The following is a 21762-nucleotide window of genomic DNA, read 5'->3' as shown; positions in this document are numbered from 1 at the left end:
ATGGTTCTTTGCTTCATGCCGTAGAGCCTTATTTATCAGTAATTTTGGAACCCATGAGTTCATAAATGTCATGGAATTGGGTTGGCAGGTTAGGCATATTTATTTTTAGAGAAAATATTTTCTTTGAAATTTAAAATTACGGTTGGATGAAATAGTAAACGAGATAATATCTATTTTATTTTATTTTTAATTTTCATGTTGGGACGACATTGTTACTCTGGATGAATACTAAATAGAAATAACATGCTATTAACAAAAACAAAAAGGTAACTAATCATTTTCCTGGCTGAAACCTTTTTGAATATCAAAATTATTTTTCATGAAATAAATAAAATAAGCCGAATGCAAGCAATGTCGAATTAGAGAAAAATGCATCCCGTGCCATTACGGCACGGGTTAATCCCTGGTGTAAATACAAGTTAAATACAATGTTTTAAAATTTTACCATGAACCTTTAGTTCGTGATTCAATGCACGATCTAATTCCTAGTGAAAACGAGTCATTTTACGATTCAAGATTTCAATACCTTTTATGTAGCTACCCAATCTGACGGTTTTTAGATGTTGCATGCATTAAATCAAGTGTATTAAGCTACATCAAGTTATATCAACCCGTGAGTATATTTTTTTTTTCAATATGAAACCGAGTTAGGAAAATTTGAAAGATTTACCATGATTTTCGTCAAGAAAATACTCCAAAGGTTTTGACTAAAATTCAAACATTTTGATGTGATACATCGGGTATTCCATCAGTGATCAATATCTTCTCGAATGTTAATAGGAAATTTATTCCATCGGAAGAAATTTTAAAATTTCCAAGTACAAAGTTTCGAACTTTATATGCATTGCCAAGATATTTTCATAATTGCAGTAAAATAGTGAATATGCAATCGACCTTCAAAGACATACAAATGACCTTAAACAATTGCAAACTCAAATTTGAATAGGCGTACTAATAAAAAAATTACTAATCAATGGGTATGTCATTTACTGAATATTTATGCAAAATCCCCTATTACTAGAACTTGATCCAAAGTTTCTTTCGATATGAAACTCAAATCACCTTCAAAAATCACATTACCACTTGATTTGGTATTTTTGCATTACGATTAACTTTCTTCAATATATGTTACTTTATTTAAACCCACCACGAATCTTTTCCATATGTTGTTACCTATCTCATCTAGAAATAACATACCTTTTAAAGTTAAAGTTAGGAACAATAAGTTTCATACATCCTCTATGATTATTCGTAGCGTGATAAACATTAATTTGCTTATCATTTGATCTTATATTTCCAGACCAGTTCTCTTATAAATGCCTTTCAGGCTCTTTGGAAAAAAAAAATCTTTAACAATTTATTTGAAAAAAAAAGGGGGTCGTGAGTTATAACCCCAAAGGTGTCACTATCCATCCACAAAAAACCCATCAAAACAAAAGTAACACAAAAATTCCAAATAACAAAAAGTAACACAAAAACCCCAAATAACAAAAGTAACACAAAAACGCCAAATAACAAAAGTAACACAAAAATCCCAACCAACACCACATCCAACAAAAAATACTAGCACTATCATCACCATAAAAAGTACCACCACCAACCAACACCAGCACTAACCAGAAACAATACCATCAAAATTTGGTTTCATCATAAACTTATTGTTTCATCATTAAAATCTTTGGTTTCATGGTAAAAAAAAAAAGGAAAAAATAAGATGAAATCAAATTTTGTTTCATCATAGAATTTGATGAAACCAATTTGTTTGGGGTTTTTGTATCAATTTTAAAATTTTTGGGATTTTTATATCAATTTTGTTTAATATGGAGTTTTAGTGGATCTCAATATTTGAATGGAGTTTTTGTACTCCAAATTTGGTCACCTTGGTGTTTTACTACTAGTTCTGTAAAACAAAATATGGATATTTTGTTTTAGTATTCCTCGTTTCTTCCTTAATATAAAACTTTGATTCAAAAGTCTCATGAGCTTTAAAAATCAGGCATTTTTGACAAGATATAACCTTCTAATACTCTAATCTATTAGGTGAAAAGGTATACTAGTGAGCACCCCTGATAACTATAGACCGCGACATTTGTTAGATCATTGCTCAGTCGAACTCGCATGCGTTGCTATCTCAAGCATGTGTTGTCAATGTTAGTGATCGAAACTATATGTCTTGATTTCTAGCCTATTTATAGATGTCTTGGACTAGGACATAGATAGTGTAGTTGAGCTTAAATCTCTCGGCCTTCATCATTTGAAGATGAAGAACTACTAAGGGGAGCTTGTGGAACTTCATCAACAAAAAGTTATGTGGAGACTTAAACTCATCTATCACGTGGAAAGTCTACTTATATTCTATCTCCTATATTGAGACATAAGTCGTGTTACGATATAGTTTTCTATTATACACATTTGAGATTTCGAGCTGAGTTTATCTCGCTTATATATTTCTCGAAGTATGTGTTGGAAAGATTTCGCTTTAGCAATGTTCATCTTACATTCGTTACGAAAGTCCGGATAAGATCATATGAAAATTGTCGAGTTACATCTAACATGGTTTGTGTGATACAATCATTTGGTGTTGGATTGGAATGTTTCATTATGATAATTTCAATAACTTGAAAATCGCTTTGACGAAAAATAGTTTGTGAACAACAACTATATAACATCCTTTAAGAAAGTTTCAATGATTGAAATTAAGATTTGATAACATAACCATCTTTGGATATAAGCATATATAGTGTGTTCGCACATTAGTGTATAAATCCATAAACCGGGAACCAAGTGTATGCATATGTGTATATACAAAATGGTGAAGGAGATAGCACAAGTATGCGTACCCGTACGCATACTGGTAGAAGTTTTCGAACCGAAAATATTTGTTGTCACCTTAAGTATGCGTACCCGTACACATACTAGAGGAAGTTTTCCAACCAAAAATATCTGCTGAGTTTAGGAATTACAAACTCCTAAACTAGTCACCTTAAGTATGCGTACCCGTACGCATACTGGAGGAAGTTTTCTAACTGAGAATTTCTGCTGAGTTTGGAAACTTAACAAACTCAAATCTGGTTGCTTAAGTACGCATACCCGTATGCATACTTAAGCTGGTTATTTTGTCAAATCGGTCTGTTCATGAACTTAAACATTTAAATCTTAAGGAATGCAATCTTTGCAAACCATGGCTATAATGTTTATGATTGATTCGAGTGAATCAAGCCGATTTGGTTTCAATTGTGTTCTTCTATACAATTGAACAACACTTTACCTAGTTTCATTTGAGTCATTTGAACTAGTTATGGATAAGATGAATAAGGTTAATATGAGAGTAAACATATGGCTAACCTCGGTTAACTAATTGTTGAGCCAACCTGAGTGTACACGTTTGGGTACGATTACATAAACCTAAATGAGGGTACATTTCATTTGTGTGTAACAATCTAAGTTCGATCTAACGGTTGAAAGATATTAGCTTGTTTGAATCAGCTTTTTCATCTAACGGTGAATATTGAATGCTTAGTTACATAGGCAACTTGGATTGCAAACCCTGATTTGAAAACTATATAAAGGAGAACTCTAACAACTAGGAAACCTAATCCCCATACCTCCTGTGTGATACTAGTTGTATTGCTAGAGTCGATTCTCCTTTAAACTTAGGTTTCTTCTCGATACCCTGTAGGTTAAAGACTTGAAGACTTCATTGGGATTGTGAAGCCAGACCGATACTACTTCTCTTGTAGTTGTGTGATCTGATCTTATTGTTTCTATCGTACGAGTACAATTGTAAAATTGGATAGAGATTTATTTCTCCGATAGGCAAGATATAAAAGTAATCACAAACATCTTTCATCTCATCGTTTGTGATTCCACAATATCTAGTGTCGCCATCATACGATTTAGATTATTGTGAGGTGATTGATAATACTGAGATGTTCTATGGAAATATAAGTCTGGTTTATCAATTGGTTCTTTTTCACCTTGATTTATTAAAAGATGGAACAAAAACTCTTGGGTATTTCTGTGGGAGACAGATTTATTCAATCCTATAGACTTTTATGTGTGAGACAGAGTTGTTTATCAAGTCTTCGACTTTGGTCGTAGCAACTCTTGTTTGTGGGTGAGATCAGCTAAGGGAATCAAGTGCGTAGTATCCTGCTGGGATCAGAGACGTAAGGAGCGCAACTGTACCTTGAATCAGTGTGATATTGATTAGGGTTCAACTATAGTCCAGTCCGAAGTTAATTGGTAGTAGGCTAATGTCTGTAGCGGCTTAATACATCGTGGTGTTCAAACTGGACTAGGTCCCGGGGTTTTTCTGCATTTGCGGTTTCCTCGTTAACAAAATTTTGGTGTCTGTGTTATTTCTTTTCCGCATTATATTTTGTTATATAATTGAAATATCACAGGTTGTGAGTTAGGTCAATCAATTAGAATATCCAACCTTTGGTTGTTGATTAACATTGATTGACACTTGGATATTGTAATTTGGTACCATTCAAGTTATCTCTCTTGTATTTAATTAGACTCGCAGATTTCTATTTGCTTGAGTAAGAATTAAATCGAGAGATCGAGATATTACACTCTTTGATATACTTTATTCTAGATTGAGTCTGACTGTCTAGTTGATTCTCTAGAAAATGTATTGGACTAAGTCCTCTCAGATTGCTAGACCAATTGTTGGGTGTGGTTGTTAAACCCCCGCATTTTCAATTGGTATCAGAGCAGGCAAACACATTAAATACCTAAGAAGTCTGTTTTTATAGCGATCTGATATGGACAAAGGTGATATCTCTATAAACGTACCATCAGTCTTCGATGGCTCTAATTACTTATGGTGGAAAATTGCTATGCGAGCTTTTCTTCAATCGCATGATTTTCAATCATGGTTTATGTAGTTAATGGATATGATGCTCCTATTGTGGCAGTTGGTAATGCAACCGTTCCAAAGAATATTGGTGCGTATGATGCTGTCGAGATACTTGCTGCAAAGCAAAACTCCGACGGGTTGAATGCAATCATTCATGCTATTACCCCAGATCTTCAACACCATGTGACAACGTGCACTAGGGCTAAAGATGCTTGGGATATATTAGAAACCATATTTGAAGGTAATACCAGTGAAAAGGAAGCTAGGCTTCAAAACCTTAATTCCGATTGGGAAAACCTTCGTATGGTAGATGAAGATTCATTTGATGAGTTTAATCACAAAGTGTCTGAAATTGTTAATGCATCTTTTGCATTGGGTAAGACTATTCCTGAAAAGGACATTGTGATGAAAATTCTCAGATCATTGCCATCTAGATACGATTCTAAGAAGCATGCCATCGTTGAAGGAAATAACCTTGATACGCTCTCCAGAAATACGTTGGTTGGAAAGTTAAAGATATTTGATCATGAGTATACATCCAAAACCGTAAAGGATGTTGCCTTCAAAGCACAAAGAAACACTAAATTACTTGACAAAGGTAAAAGTGTTTGCATCTCTGAGGATGATCTTTCTGAGACTGATTCATCAGATGAAGATCTTGACAAATCAGTCTTGATGATCACAAGACAATTTAGAGATCTCTTATTAAAGAGAAGTAAACGATTTTCCATAGACAAACCTAGGTCACCAGTTAAATCTCATAATCACATTCCTCGTAAAAAAATGGATGCTGACGAGGATGATGACGAGGATATGCCACAGTGCTTTAAGTGTAAGGGTTTTGGTCATTTTTCCAATGAGTGTCCAAACCGTAGAAAATACATTGGGAACAAAGGTCTTTCTGCAACCCTTGATGAAATGTCGGATCTCTATGATTCCGATGAAAAAGAAAAATCAAGTGTTGCACTTCTTTGTGAAGATATTGATTTTGATAATTGTGGCAATACATACATCAATCTTGATATCCTTCCAGAATATTCAACCAATCTGGAAGAAAAAATTAACCATTCTTTTGGAACTCCTTGTGTGATTTTTCAGGTACCAATCTGTGTTTAGCCGCTTGCACATCTCGGGGATCTGAATCATCTTACTCATTGACATGCTCTTATTGTTCACCCAAAGGTTTTGAACTTTCTAAGTGTTTAAAGTACAAACACAAGATGAGATATGTCAATAAACTTCAACGAAGAGAAAATCACCTGGCAGACAAGCTTAAACTTTTTCAAAAAACCACTGAGGTATGTAAGATTTTATCGTCTTCAAAGAAATTGGTTTCCAAAGATAGGTCAAGACCACTAGAGAAAAGAGTATGGTCTAAACATATTGATACACATGAGTCTAGGAATTATTCTCAAGAAGGGTATGGTGGACAAATTGTTGTTCACCACAACACAACTTGATTGTGTTGTTTTTGTGCATCTTGTCTCATGTGCCTGATTAAAAGAGACAAGATTGTGCACACCTAAGGCTTAAAGAGAAATACTTGTTTTTGTTTTTCTTATTTTTCTTGAGATTGGGATTCTTTCATGTTGGAAGGGACTTCCCTGTTGAATCAATAAAAGAGGGTTATTATCGATAATTCTACTCTCTTTGGGGTTCTGATTGTGCATAGAGCTGCACAAGAACCGGTCAATTTTACCTGTACCGTCCAGGAACCGAAAAACCCGGACTTGTACCGTACCGGACCCGGATTTGCCGGTACATGTACCGGTTCTGAAAGTAGAGAACCAGAGTAGGCCGGTACTGGCACTGAATCTGGGTGATTCCCGTCCTGTCCCGGTTAATTATAGCCTTAGATTTTTTTAGGAATCTTACATCCTGACCGTCCCTCTCCCTCCTATATATAGCATATATATAATTACTATCGACTTTCATTTCAATTTTCTTTTTTTCTTCTCTGAAGAGCAGCAGTCGCTCGCTACCATTCACCAGAATCACCACCACCATCGATTTCGTTACTTGGTCTTCTTCTTCTTCAGCATCTCCTAGGTAATTCTTCTTCTTCTTCTGCTTAGAATTGTAAGTTACTTTAACTCTCATGGGATTTGAAATCGATTAAGGAATAAACTAGGGTTTGAAACTTTGAATCGTGTGATACACTGATACTGGGATTTGAAATCGATTTAGGAATAAACTAAAGATTGTTCTGTTACTATTAAGAATCTAAGATTGAGGGTTTGATTTGAAATTGAATTAGGGTTTGATTTGAGATTGAATTAGGGTTTTTATCTTATGTTGTGTTGGTTGAGTTAAATGGGTAGTTGTTGCTTGTTGGTACAAATTCATGAATCATCATTGTTTGTGACAGTTGACGCTGAGATATGCTCTGATTTTTTTTTTTCATTTATGGTAAAAATTAGGGCAAGTATTACTCCTGGAATAGTTTTGATTATCTTAGATGGAAGGTTCAAGGGTAAAAGGGTTGTATTCTTGAAGCCGTTCCCATATGGATTGCTTCTGTTACTGGTGAGGCTTCTTCACCCTTTTTAATTGATCTTATAAGAGATTTGATAAGAGATATGATATGGTTTCATGTAAGTGCTGTTGTAAGTACTGGAAATTGATCTTTGTGTTGTTGAGTTATTGTAAAAGCATTTTTGGTAATAATAGATAGAATACTGTGTTGTATCATATGTACCATGTGTAGTTTAGGAACTGAAAAATGATAAGACATATCCTTACATCAGCATATCGAAAGTTCAAGTCTTTCATAGCCTCCTCACTGATTTTTATCCATTGTCCTCTGCATTGTTTACCTGCTTAAAATAATTTGGGATAGTGAATTCGTTAAAGTTCCTACTTTCATTCATGTTAAAACACACATCAATTGTTTTTGTTTTCAATGTTTTATTTTATATCTGATTTAAAATGTTGAATATATCACTTTCTTATAGTATGTTGTTGGTATTACTAAGATACCCTAACGGAGAAAGTAGACCAATTGACAGAATCTACAGGAATCTCATGTTGACATAAGCTAGGTTTAGTTGTTTAGCTTCACTGGTTCATAATACAAAAGAGATTGATTAGTTGTTTACCTGCAATTGGACCAGCAGTTGTGGATAAGCACCTAGCCTCAGTTCAGTTTCGATAATACTGTCTGGAATCCTGTTCATCATTATGTTCTCTTGCATACCTCAGTTTAACTTAAACTAGTATTCCAGTGCTTGAAGTATTGAAGGCTAATATGATGCATATGTTATCTTGCAGGCCTTTGAGGTGTTAAACGGGGAAGCGCAAAACACCAGAAGTTGGATCATCCTCTCAAACTGCATCTAACACAGATGGAGCTGACCCTAGGCCAACAAGTACAACTGAAGTTGGTGACAACAAAAAGAAGCATGGCAAAGTGAGATCTGAAGTTTGGTTGGAGATGACAAGGATAAATGACACTCAAGCTCAATGTCATCATTGCAAGGGATTATATGCTGCTGAAACTGTCGTACATGGAACTACTGGATTAAGAAAGAATTTGAACAGATGCCTTAAAAATCCTAACAGGGTTACAGGAATGTAGACAAGGGATTATATGTTGTTTTTAGTAGTGTGTGATATACTGATACTGTGACGTTGTTTTGAACCTTTGTTATTTTGAACTTTGTAGCTTGTTACTTTACTGTCATACATAGTATATTACCGTGTGTTTTAAAATTCAGGTAGAAAACCGGTAGCGGAGTGGAACCGGACCGGTCTTACAGGTACAAGTCCAGGTTCAGGTACCGGTCCTCAAATTTAAGAACCGGTCAAAAACTTCACGGCGTTCATCGATTGGAGACGAAAAACTACTAAGGGGGGATTGTGGAACTTCATTAACAAAAGGTATGTGGAGACTGAAACTCATCTATCACTCAAAAGTCTATTTATACTCTATCTCCTATTTGAGACAAAATTCGTATAGCTATATAGTATTCGATTTATAAAAATTTGATATTTCGAGCTGAGTTTAACTCGCTTACACATTTCTCGAAATATGTGTAGGTAAGCTTTCGCTTTAACCAAGTTAATCTTATATTCTTCACGAAAGTCAAAAGATGATCATGAAAATCGCCTGGTAACATTTCACATGATTTGTGTGAGACAGTCATTTGATGTAGACTCTGAATGTTTCGTATTGATCATTCGATCACTTGAAAATTGCTTTGAAGTTAATAGTTTGTGTGAGACAGCTATTGTCGTCTTCTAAGAATGTTTCAATGATTGAAATGGGAGTTTAGAACAAAAAACCATGATTGCATATAAGCATAGTATGCGTACTTGCATATGTGTGTAGTCCAAAGACTGGAAACCTAGTATGCGTACCCGTATGCGTACTGGTTGGTCTATTGAAGTCCGGGAGTTATAATATGCATCCCATTACGCGTATTGGCGAAGTCTGTGAATTTTAGTATGTGTACCCGTACGCGTACTGGTTTCAAATGAAGTTTGGATGTGTGACAGTATGCGTACCCGTTTGCATACTGGTGAACAAGTCCGGCTACTTTGGTATGCGTACCCGTTTGCATACTTGAGTAGGTTATGTTCTAAAATAGGATATGTCATGAACTAATACATTTATATATTAAGGAATGCAATCTTTTGCAAACCGTGGCTATAATGTTCATGAATCGATTCGAGTGAATCAAACCGATTTTGCTTCAATTGTGTCTTGTATACTTCTATGAGAATATAAACAATTGAACAACTCTATAACTAGTTTCATTTGAGTCATTTGGAACTAGATGTGGTTAAGATGAATAAGGTTGATATGAAAGTGTTCATATGGCTAACTTCGGTTAACTATTGTTGAGCCAACCTAGTGTACACGTTTAGGTACGATACCATATCTAAATGAAGGTACATTTCATTTGTGTGTAACAAGCTAAGTCCATCTAACGGTGGAGAGTTATTGCTTTGGTTTCAAGAAAATTTAGCTTGGCTCTTAGATCAGGTTTCATCTAACAATGAATATTGATTTCTTTGTTCCAAAGCTATCAAACCCTGATTTGAAGGGAGAACTCTAGCAAATGGGAAACCCAATCCACACACCTTCTGTGTGATAATAGTTGCGACTAGAGTCGATTCTCCTTTAACCTAGGTTTTTCTTGAAACCCTCATAGGTAAACGACTTTAAGACTTTATTGGGATTATGAATCCAAACCCAACTATTTTCTCTATAGTTGTGTGTTCTGATCTTACTTTATACTATCGTGATTGAGTACTACCTTCTCTAATATTTGCTTGAGTTTATCTCCGATAGGTAAGATTAAAAGAAGTCACAAACATCTTCGTCTCATCGTTTGTGATTCCACAATATCTTGTTTCGCTTCCATACGATTAACATTATTGTGAGGTGATTGATAATACTTGGTTGTTCTTCGGGTATATAAATACGGTTTATCAATTGGTTCATGTGCACCTTGATTTATCAAAAGACGGAACAAAACCTTATAGGTATTTCTGTGGGAGATAGATTTATCTATCGATATAGACTTTTCTGTGTGAGAAAGATTTGTTTATAAAGTCTTCGACTTTGTGTCGTAGCAACTCTTAGTTATGGGTGATATCAGCTAAGGGAATCAAGTGTGTGGAGTCCTACTGGGATTCAGAGACGTAAGGAGCGCAACTGTACCTTAATCAGTGTGAGATTGGTTAAGGCTCAACTACATTCCAGTCCGAAGTTGACTTGTAGTAGGCCAGTGTCTGTAGCGGCTTAATATAATGTGGTGTTCAAAGCTGGACTAGGTCCAGGGGTTTTTCTGCGTTTGCGGTTTCCTCGTTAACAAAATTTCTGGGGTCTGTGTTATTTCTTTTACGCATTATATTTGTTTATATAATTGAAATATCACAGGTTGTGTGTTAAGTTAAATCAGTTCTTGAATCCGGCCTTTGGGTTGTTGATTGAATTGATTGACACTTGGATATTGGTTTGTGATACCGTCCAAGTCATTTCTCTTATTTAATCGGGCTCGCAAATTCCTATTTGTTTGATTGCAGATTGAATTGAGAAATTGAGATATAACTCTTTGATATACTTTTCTAAAGATTGAGTCGGATTGTCTAGTTGATTCTCTTGAAAGTATATTGGAGTTTTGTCCATATATATTGCCTAAACGAAATATTGGGTGGTGTTGTTAGACCCCCGTTTTTTCATAAGACAAATAAAAGCTCCCACATGTATGTAAGACCCTTGATTATTGTATCTTTGAAGTAAGTATTACGTTAAAAATAATACTCCTATGTCCCACTATTAGATGACCTATTTACTTCTAGATTTTGTCCCATATTAGATGACCTATTTCACTAAACAAGAGGATGTTTCTAAAATTTCCCTTCTAATTGATAGACATATTTGTATTCGTTACGTAGGTGTTTTAAAATGTTTTTCAATGATATAAAGTTTGTGAACATCCATGATATAGTTTGAGAGATAAATCATTTCTAAATTTTACTAGTTATTATCCACAAGAGTATAATTGTTAACAAAGCCTAAAAATAATCTTTCTCCTTCCTTGCCTTAAGAATTGTGTAAACTTCAACTAGGCCATCTAATAATGGGATTGAGGGAGTATGAATCAACAATGCTATACTTCCAGGTAAATTTAATGTATTTACATGGGAATATCTGATGGTATTTTCAATGATGTTGTAGTAATGAGGTTCAAACTCTCGGACTTGTGAAGATTAAATTTAAAGATTTAATAAAATTATATACAAAAATATTAACAAAGTGGGCGAGAGGTATGAGAAAACAACCAAGACATTGATTCCACTATTACACATGAATTAATGATGGTAAATAATCCAAAACTCTAATTATATTTTAAGTCCTTTATATCTTAACTCACTAATAATCAAGCAAATTCTCAAACATCAATTGTATCCCTTAAGCATAGATTATCTAAACAAAGCATAACCTATCTAATTGAATCACAACTGATTAGGAAAATTACGCAAACAATTTAAAACTCTGCAAAAGCAGTGATTGAGTGAATTATAATTAAATATTAGAGAAAATAAAATAGTTATCAATTATTCATGCATAAATAGCTTCCTCATTACCTTGGTTGTGGGAGAATTAGCGCTCATCATGTTGGAAACACGCTCAAAAATCATTATTATTGCTCAAAGGGTGTTTGCAAATGATGAAAAGGGAGAAATAATTCAAAACCGGGTTTGTAACAATTATATTTGTTACAAACCAGAGAACTATGACCCTCGAAAAATAAGACTGTATCGAGACAGTAACAAATACGACTGTCACTGTAACAAATAAGACTGTCGAGCGACAGTCTCTGAAACTGTAGCAAAATAAGACTGTCCCCTGTGGGTCTTATGTTCTTCGTGTTCTTCAGCAGCAGCAGAAAAATGGCAGCTCTGTAACTTGATTTTTTTCTTCTTCTCTGGCTCTCCTCATCCCCCCAAACTCTCGACACCCCTTCTATGATACCTTGTGAACATATTTATACGTGATTGCGACATTGAATCTCCTCCATTAACTCCAAATAATCTTCATTTACTCGGGATATTTTCTTTCTTTTTTTATCAATGATTTTGATTTTTACGCATCTGCAGCTGGATTAAATTCCTTATAAATCTTCTTCACGTTCCAAAGTGTTGATTAAGGCTTCCAAACACGTGCATTACACGTTTAGATTCACCACAACTCGTGTAAGCTCATGTTTTTCCTCCAACTTCCTGTTTGAATTAAACCAAGTTATCCAGACAAATTTGATTGAAACAAACACCCATAATAGCTTTGTTAGGACATATCACAACTACCCATAAAGTTTCAGCGATTGAATCGCACAAAAACTCCTCCAAAATCCGATCGAAAAATCTGCCTGTAAAAAGAAATATTTTCCCGCCAAAATATTTTTTTGAATTTGTGAAGAAGGTCACCCCTTATCTAGTGGTCGCCCCTTATCCGTTGCTGGAGTCCGAATAACACATGTCCTTTGGGGTGCCTTAAGTAATTTTTCTGGGGTGTTTCCAGCATTTTTTCTGGGTTCCCCAGGCGCATTTCTGGGGTGTTTTTAGTCTCTATCCTGGGGTGTAAAACACTACTTTTCGAGCCAATTTCGCCGCAAGATCTTATTTTACCTGGACACTTCGAACCCAAGATTACACGGGAGAAAGCTGTCTTACAGACGCTATCATGGCCATATGATAGACCATAAAAAGAAAAAATCAAGTTCTTGGCGGGGAAAGCTTATTTTAAATCCACCCGATATTGAGTAAAAGTCAAATAACTTAGATCGAAGTCAGCTTTCCCTCTAGTAAATGTGGTTGTTCCCCTATTAATTATCTGAAGGTTTTTTTTATATATAAAAGGGTTTATATTAATTAAAAATATAGTACAAAATGTTTATGAGCTCATTTTTATCAAAAACCTTGGAAATAACACTAGATTTTAAAACCTTGTGTTGAATGTGGGAGAACCTGTGCTGAAGATGCTTTACTCGAGCTTCTTTTGCAATGTAGTCCGTCGTAGAGTTATATTTCCTGTGTTATATATTTTACCTGGGCTTGCAGAAGTTTTTCCAATATTGAGTCCACTTCTTGTATGGTGTTATCAGCGCTCCAAAGAGAATCTTTGCAAGACTTTTTGATCGTCTCTGCCAGAATTTTGCAGTCCGTAACTAATGAGACAGTGGATAATATATTTTCACTTAACCAAGTAGACGCCTTTAGTGATTCTGCATGAAAGGCTGAGGAAACCCACTCCGAACCAGCTTCAATATACATAAATGTTTCGCTGTCCACAGAATAAAGTAGAAAGCATATCCCATGCTCGAATCCTCGTTTTTGAAGGCCGCATCAATAAATATTATCCAATCCAAAGATAGGTCAGAGCATTTCTTTTTGGGGTATGTCTTCTTTCTATCTTCGTTGATTTTTGGATCCTTTCTAGTGTATTCTGGTTCAAAAATTTATTGATTTGCTCCACGAGGTGAATCGGATTCGGGTTTATTTTCTCAAAACCTACCAAATATTTGTGCTTCCAAATGAACCAGGATATAGTAGCTATTTTATCCGATAGTTGAATGAAATCTTGGTCTATGATTCCAATTTTCGATGGAATCCGAAGTAATTCTAGTGTTCACCGCTTCTAGAGAAAGACCAAACCAAATAGCTCTTGCGAAGGGACAAAAGCGAAAAAAGTGTTATTCTGATTCTTGCTCTTGGGAGTTATACATTGGGCACTCTGTGTTTATTTCTGAATTATGCGCTCCGAGTCTTGAATTAGTTGGAAAAGCTTTTGAGGTTAATTTCTTGACGAATAATCTGACCCTCGAAATTATTTGGATTTTTCATATTTTTTTTACCGGGGAGAGGAGATTAATGTATTAAGCTCTTATCCAGAGATTAATACAAACTTTGAAATGGCTAGGAACCTGACTTAGGGGTGTAAATTCGGGCAGGCCAGGCCGCCCGACCCAAAAACTAAGACAGGCCGGGCAGGCCAGGCTTAACATTTGTGAGCCCGTAAATAAATTCAGACCGGGCAGGCCGGGTAAAAGTAGATAATTTGCTACCCAAAGACCGCACAAAGCCCGCTTTTTATACGGGCAGTCCAGATCTGGCCGGACAGGCCACTATTTTGAATTTTTTTCCTTCTTTTATTTTAAGTTTAAATTTTCAAATGAATGGTATTAAATGTATTTATTTTTAATACAATATCCTTTCCTTTCTAACATTGCATACCCTAAGTGATAGTATTATTTTATACTCCCTCCGTCCCACTAATAAGTGACCTAGTTACTTTTAGATTTTGTCCCACCATTAAGTGACCTCTATCACTAAACAAGGAGATATTTCTAAAATTATCCTTTAATTGATTATAAGAAATATAAGAAATATGCATAATTTGATAGTCATGTTTATATTCGTTATGTAGGTGTTTTAAAATGCTATTCAATGGTACGAAGTTTGCGAACATCCATGGTGTAGTTTGAGAGATAAAACATTTCAAAATTTCACTATTTATTATCCATAAGGGTATAACTGTAAAAAAATGCTTAAAAATACTTTTCTCCTTACTTGCCTTAAAAATTGTGCAAACTTGAACTAGGTCACTTAATAGTGGGAAGGAGGGAGTATTTAAATTACAATGACAAACTTTTAATTTTAGCCTATAATAAATAATTAATTAGAGTACAATAAACTTTCTAATAAGAAAATTTATTACCATTAATGTTTTTAAAAGGCTAATTATAAGTAAAAGCAACTATATATTTTATTTTTCTTGACACAAATTGACAATTTTAAAATGGTAACTTTTAAGTCTTTTTAAGAGGATATTAAATGATTAATGGCACATAGAAGGTTTTCAGGCCGGGCATCATAATTAATTGCAAAGTCCGAGACCGCCCAATAAATTAATCCAGGCTAGGTCGGGTGGCCCATGACGGGCCATAACAGACTTTAAGCTACTTCGGGTACAGGCGGGATCAAGCGGGTACAGGCAGGCCGAGTATTTTCGGGTATTATTTACACCCCTAACCTGACTACACTCCTTATCGAAATAGGCAGTTTTTTCTTTTTTTTTTTTTTGACAAGGCCCGCTGGGAGATCGGCAGGTTGAGTCACCGACTCCGGAAAGAAAATAAAAACGGGGTGCCCTTGCTAATAACACAAACAACTTTGAGATGAGCTTCCTGTTACAGCCAATACACCCTCAGCGCATCTTAGTAACAGACGCCACCCACTATTTTCAATTTTGGGGTTTTAAATCAAAAAGCGCGAGATTTTGAGAGAACCCACACAGATACTGATTCATGGGTTCTAAGGAGACTTACAGAAACGAACTCAGAACAGCGATTCTCCAACTCAGTGATCGATGTCTTTACTCTGCATCAAAATGGTATTATCCCCATTCTCAGAAAACCCTAAAATTCATTCTCCCTCTTCTTTACAATTCAAATTTTTTCAATTTTTTTTTAGGGTTTTTTAAGTAATAATTATAAATTGGGTTATTTGTTTAACAGGGCAGCAGAACAATTAGTTGGAATAGAACAAGATCCAGCGAAGTTTACACCGTCACATACAAGATTTCAAAGAGGAAGTTCTAGTATTCGGAGAAGATTTGGTGGTGGTGGTACAAATGAACCTCCTTTAACACCACTTGCCGGTGTTTCTTATATATCAACACCTATTCATGAAGAAGATGATAATAATGTTGATAATGATTTTTATTTACTTGCTAAATCTTATTTTGATTGTAAAGAATATAGAAGAGCTGCTCATGTTCTTAGAGATCAGACAGGGAAAAAAGCCGTCTTCTTGAGGTCTTATGCTATTTATCTGGTGAGTAGTGCCTGCCCCAAACTCGTAAAATTTAGGGTCTTTTCTAGATGATTATGTTCGATTCATATCTGGGAGAATTGGGATTTGGGTTTTCTTAAAACGGGGGTGGTTTTTATTGTGTTGTTTTGGTTAAATTAGGGTTAGTTGAAAATTGGTCTGTTGTTATGTTCATCATGTATTTGATAAAATTTCTGAATGGGAGTATCCGAGTATGTTTGCTGTGTGAGCAGTTAGCTGTAGCATGGCGATGGTTACATATACGAATTAACTTCGATAAATGTGGCCTAATGTAGTTTGTAAATCGGGGATCTCAGTATTTAGAAGTTTTGAATTAAAGGCCTTCGATATTTTCGTACACATACAACTGGCTCGTGTCTTTGATGAATATTTGTCGGAGCATTTTAAACCTGGAATCCTTAATTTTAGTATGTGTGTTTAATGATTTGCCATCTACAAGAGAGTTCTTACTGGCTGACTGGATGGTTGCCTTAATACACTAGATTCTTATCATGTAGTTATATGAATGTGTTGTGTGGTAATGTGAATGGAGCATATAGATTTCTATATTGATGTTGTGTGGTAATTGAATGGAGCATATAAAGTTGCGTATTGAAAATATGAATTGGCTGGTGCAATTGCAATTTCTGCAGAACAGTGTATTGAGATTGGCAACTACTATCTATTATAAGAATATAGTGGCTTTACATTAGAATGCTTAGTTTTATTAATTTCTGTCTTCCATTATTTGAATATAGGCTGGCGAAAAACGTAAAGAGGAAGAGGTTATTGAACTGGATGGATCTCTAGGTAAGAGTGATGCCGTGAATAATGAGCTGGTTTCTCTTGAGAGGGAGTTATCGGCACAGCGCAAAAATGGCACCATTGATCCATTCGGGTTGTATTTATATGGGGTTGTGCTGAAAGAGAAAGGCCGTAAGGATCTTGCTAGAACAGTCTTGGTGGAGTCAGTGAACATCTATCCTTGGAATTGGAGTGCTTGGTCAGAGCTTCAATGTCTGTGCACTACCAACGACATCTTGAAGAACCTCGATCTCAAGAACCATTGGATGAAAGACTTCTTCCTGGGCAGTGCATTCCAAGAACTAAGAATGCACAATGATTCCCTAGCACGATACGAACACCTCCAGAGAACTTTCCGTTTCAGTAATTACATCCAAGCCCAAATTGCAAAAGCTCAGTACAGTTTAAGGGAATTTGAGGAAGTTGAAGTGATTTTTGAAGAACTCCTGCGAAATGATCCGTATAGAGTAGAAGACATGGATATGTATTCAAATGTTCTCTATGCAAAAGAATGCTTCTCCGCTCTAAGTTATCTTGCCCACAGGGTATTCCTCACTGACAAATACCGACCGGAATCTTGCTGCATCATTGGTAATTATTACAGTTTGAAGGGGCAGCACGAGAAATCTGTAATGTACTTTAGGAGGGCATTAAAGCTCAACAAGAACTATTTATCAGCTTGGACACTCATGGGTCACGAATATGTTGAGATGAAGAATACCCCAGCTGCTGTTGATGCTTATAGGAGGGCTGTGGATATAAACCCATGTGATTACCGTGCCTGGTATGGGTTGGGACAAGCATACGAGATGATGTGCATGCCCTTCTATGCATTGTATTATTTCCGTAAATCAGTTTATTTGCAGCCAAGTGACTCTAGGTTGTGGATTGCCATGGCCCAATGTTATGAAACTGAACAGCTTCACATGCTTGAGGAAGCAATTAAGTGTTATGAAAGAGCAGCTAACTGTAATGATAGAGAGGCAATCGCACTGCATCAGCTTGCTAAGCTGCATCAAGAGCTAGGACGTTCTGAAAAAGCAGCATTTTATTATGAGAAGGACTTGGAGAGGATGGAAGCTGAGGAGAGGGATGGACCTAACATGGTAGAAGCTCTGCTTTTTCTTGCTACACACTGCAGAGCTGAAAAGAGATTTAGGGAAGCAGAGATTTATTGCACCAGGCTCTTGGATTACACCGGTCCAGTGAGTTTATATTCAAACCCTTCTTTTTTTTAGCATTCATTAAATAACATACGATATTATCCTTTAACAGATCATCAAATTGGTAAGTTTTTTGTCATAACTTATTCACTTTCTATTTACATTATCGTGTGCAGGAAAAGGAAACAGCAAAGAGTCTTTTGCGAGGAATGAAAATAGCACAATCTGGTTACCCTCCAATGGATACTGAGCATTTCCCTCCGTAATATCAAATATTTATTGCTTGAGAATGTAATCCCTCCCAAAAGCCTGCTGTGCGTTAAGCTTCAGAATCACAGGCGGAGACCAAGTCTTCTGAAACTCGCTGCGGAAGCTTAAGCTATGCCAGCTTGTGAATTCGTTAATTTATCCGATCTTCTGTTAACTTTATCAATGTTAACGTTGGTTCTGGAGTATGGCAGAGACGTGAAAGGCATTTCTTTCATGTGTTGTAATGGTGTAATTTAAGGTTGGTTTTTTTAATTTAATTCGCAAAGCAGTTTAAGCCTTGCAAGTCCTGTGGTGCAAAATGTACACTGATCTATTGAATTATTTGTTGTTCTATCTCAACTTTGTGTTCTTTTTCTTGTTGCAACTGATGTTTAAAATTGGTTGTACAATCTCATGTTGACAACCCATAACATTGAAATGACAGAATCTAAATTATTAAGCAGCACTTGAGACTTTCTAGAATCCAGCTTGCAAGTTGCGAAGTTTTTTGTCCAGTTTTGCCTCTATTTAATCTGTCAGCTGGGAAGGTTCACTCCTCTGCACATGCTTCTGATGAAAGATAAGGTTGAGTGGATAAGAATTCACAAGGTGGAGTTAAAAACTGTGAGCTTGTTTTAGACATGTTAAACCTGATTTGCATTGATAAGCTGAGAGATATCATGGATTAATTTGGGCAGTAAAAAAAAGTTAATCATCCTATTAGGTAAAAGTAAAGCCACCAATTAACCAGCTGTTCAGAATTAAACCTTATACCACAATTTTACTATCAACTTATTGCAGTAATTGTCAATTGATATGCCAGGAATGATTTATGAAACTGGCAAGGGTTTCCTAACAGAGGTATGCCGAGACTTACAATTCCAATGTCAGGATTTGACCTGAGCCATCCTCCCTAACACCTCATTTTTCGCTCCCCAAATATTTTCTTTGGATGCTGGCAAACCATAGCCTATGCTGGTTGATATAACCTTACTACTACAAGCTATACGGACTACCAAGCAACTAGAATGGCATAACCAGTCTGACAGACCATCTGGTGTGACAAGAACGACAAGTTCTTAAACATATGCTGCCTAACTTTTATACTGCTTCATTTCTTTGTTATTTATCTCCTTCAAAAGAGATATTAACAGTCTTCAATCATCTCAGCAATCCATGGAACTGCTTCTTTCCAGACGAACTTTCTGCTTCAGCAAAGCTACAGCACTCTACCACACTGGTCTCTGTAAAATCCACAATTCCACTATTTCCCTGTAACAAAATTTATCATTTGTACAGAAAGATTTACATCCTGATCACATACTAGAAATGTATGGCACTGTTTCGGATGGCATGTTTTTCCACACCACGGATGAGTTTATTTCTCCCTGCCACTAACCATCCTATCTTGCAGGTCTTTGTTTTCATGAGCAAAAATAACACTTGCATCTATGCTTCCGTCTGAATCAAATAACCGTCACTACATGACAGACTGCCAGGTTATCCAGCGCAGAGCATGAAGCAAACACAAGCAAAAGCGTATCTTTTCTATGCAGTTTAATAACATCTATTTCAATAGTCTAAATAACAACTTCATACACATGAATAACTGAGCTAGTACCCTATACTAATACCAGAGTAAATCAAAGAGGCACCATGTTTCTAGATTCCCTGGCAAAAAAGTGACACACTGAGGTACCTCGACGACGCCGCAGGCAAACATAGCATCGAGACAATATTTTTTTATTGTGAATACCAATGGCAATAGCAAAACCACATTAAGGAAAAAATATCTACAGTTCCATTTTGATAATTATTATGACATAATAAACTATAGGTAAGCAAACATCCCCAAAAGTGCCCAAATAAATAATTTAACCTTCAACCGCCAGTATTACCCAATTACCAGATTATGTGCACCATCCAACCTTTTTCTATGGCACAGATACAAGCTTGACAAAGGTCCAATCTATTTGTGTAGATCATAGAGTTCAGCAGTAGTATATTCAAGGTTAACTAATTAATATGTTTTTCTTCTACAAATGGGCAGCATATAAGGCCGTGAGCTATTGAGCTTACAAGGCTGTTTTCAAATTTCAAAAAAAAATAATTATAAATGTAAAATGTCTAGATAACAAAGATTTTGAGCATCGTGCATGCAGTATTCTGATTAATTATGAATGCGCCTAGCCTGAAATAATCGGCCAACCTCAAGAAACTACAAAGCTGCCCACATAACAATTTGACTACGATACAAAAAGATCTAATATGACTGCTTCCTTTATGAGTCACGAGGTAAACACAAACAACCAGATAATAGCTTAATGAGAGAGGACCTTACTCGAGTTGATAAAATAAAATTTATGTGATGCTTGGTTCGTACATTTACTCGCACACAAAAGTTCCGAACACCAATACAAAATTCTTAAAGAAAGCAGATCAAACTCAAGATGATAAAGAAAAACATAAAAGATGCTCGGTTTCTACATTTAGTCGCATATGAAATTTCCAAAGCTAAAAAAGCGAAGTAAGTGCGTAGAAATTACGTTTGGAATTTACCCAAAATGTGGATATATCACCATGCACCTGAACTCAGATTGATTTTTGGATAATTTACTGCTACATATAACACATCATCTCCTGCAATGAACCATTTCCGCTTCCATTTCCTTAGCACAAAGCCATAAAACAAGATTGACACCATCCCTTCCTACCATACCTTCCTCCTCTCTTATCTACCCCATTACCTTTTTGATTCATAATTCCATATCTGCATCAGCCATTATTCTCCGTTTCTTTTCAATCTTGATTTACTTCTTTGTTACTCTTTCGGTTACTGCCCAACATAAGTACCGGAGTCGAGTGCTGTTAAGGTCTCAATATAAGTCCCCATATCATACCACTCTGGGAAACCATGTATCCTCAGAGCTCTAACTCTTTCAAGATTAGGATCATATGCCAACAAACCGATGCCGCCCTCATCCACCATTGGTCCACCTTCACATAGGATCTCTCCGTTCGGTAAAGTTTGAATTGCACTTACATATTCCATATCTGTCATATGTGCAGTAATCTTCCAATCCTTACTCCACTTGTTATCCATCATTGTCCACACCTCAATTTGATCGTTTTGATGCATACATGTATCAGGATCCTCCTCCATGTGATTCTTATGAAGTAGGCAAAGCTTCCCTTCCCAAACTCCCAAATATGTCATGGAAATGTTCTCAATCTCACTTAAGTTTTTGTTAGGTAAAGGCACATCATAGAATGTCTCATCAGAAATATTATAACAAACAATAATAACACTAGATCTAGATATGAGTCCAGCAGGAA

General features: G+C 35.9%; 1 protein-coding gene across 1 annotated transcript; it reads left to right on the top strand.

Annotated features, from left to right (window-relative positions):
• The first annotated feature begins 15562 nt into the window (after positions 1-15562).
• On the top strand, positions 15563-18476 carry LOC113319597 (anaphase-promoting complex subunit 8-like). The gene is made up of 4 exons (XM_026567846.1): positions 15563-15770; positions 15895-16213; positions 16969-18219; positions 18354-18476. The coding sequence occupies exons 1-4, from the start codon at positions 15685-15687 to the stop codon at positions 18441-18443; spliced, it is 1746 nt and encodes a 581-aa protein (XP_026423631.1). The 5' UTR covers positions 15563-15684; the 3' UTR covers positions 18444-18476.
• The last annotated feature ends 3286 nt before the right edge of the window (positions 18477-21762 follow it).

This window comes from Papaver somniferum, chromosome 10 (assembly GCF_003573695.1).
Source record: "Papaver somniferum cultivar HN1 chromosome 10, ASM357369v1, whole genome shotgun sequence".
Taxonomy (NCBI): Eukaryota; Viridiplantae; Streptophyta; class Magnoliopsida; order Ranunculales; family Papaveraceae; genus Papaver; species Papaver somniferum.
This window is presented reverse-complemented; position numbering and strand designations above follow the sequence as displayed.

What these genes read in the sequence shown, in the direction of transcription:
- LOC113319597 (XM_026567846.1), top strand. Translation starts at nt 15,685, where the DNA reads ATGGGTTCTAAGGAGACTTACAGAAACGAACTCAGAACAGCGATTCTC. An exon ending in CTTTACTCTGCATCAAAATG is followed by an intron (nt 15,771 to 15,894) that starts GTATTATCCCCA and finishes TTTGTTTAACAG; the next exon opens with GGCAGCAGAACAATTAGTTG. An exon ending in GGTCTTATGCTATTTATCTG is followed by an intron (nt 16,214 to 16,968) that starts GTGAGTAGTGCC and finishes ATTTGAATATAG; the next exon opens with GCTGGCGAAAAACGTAAAGA.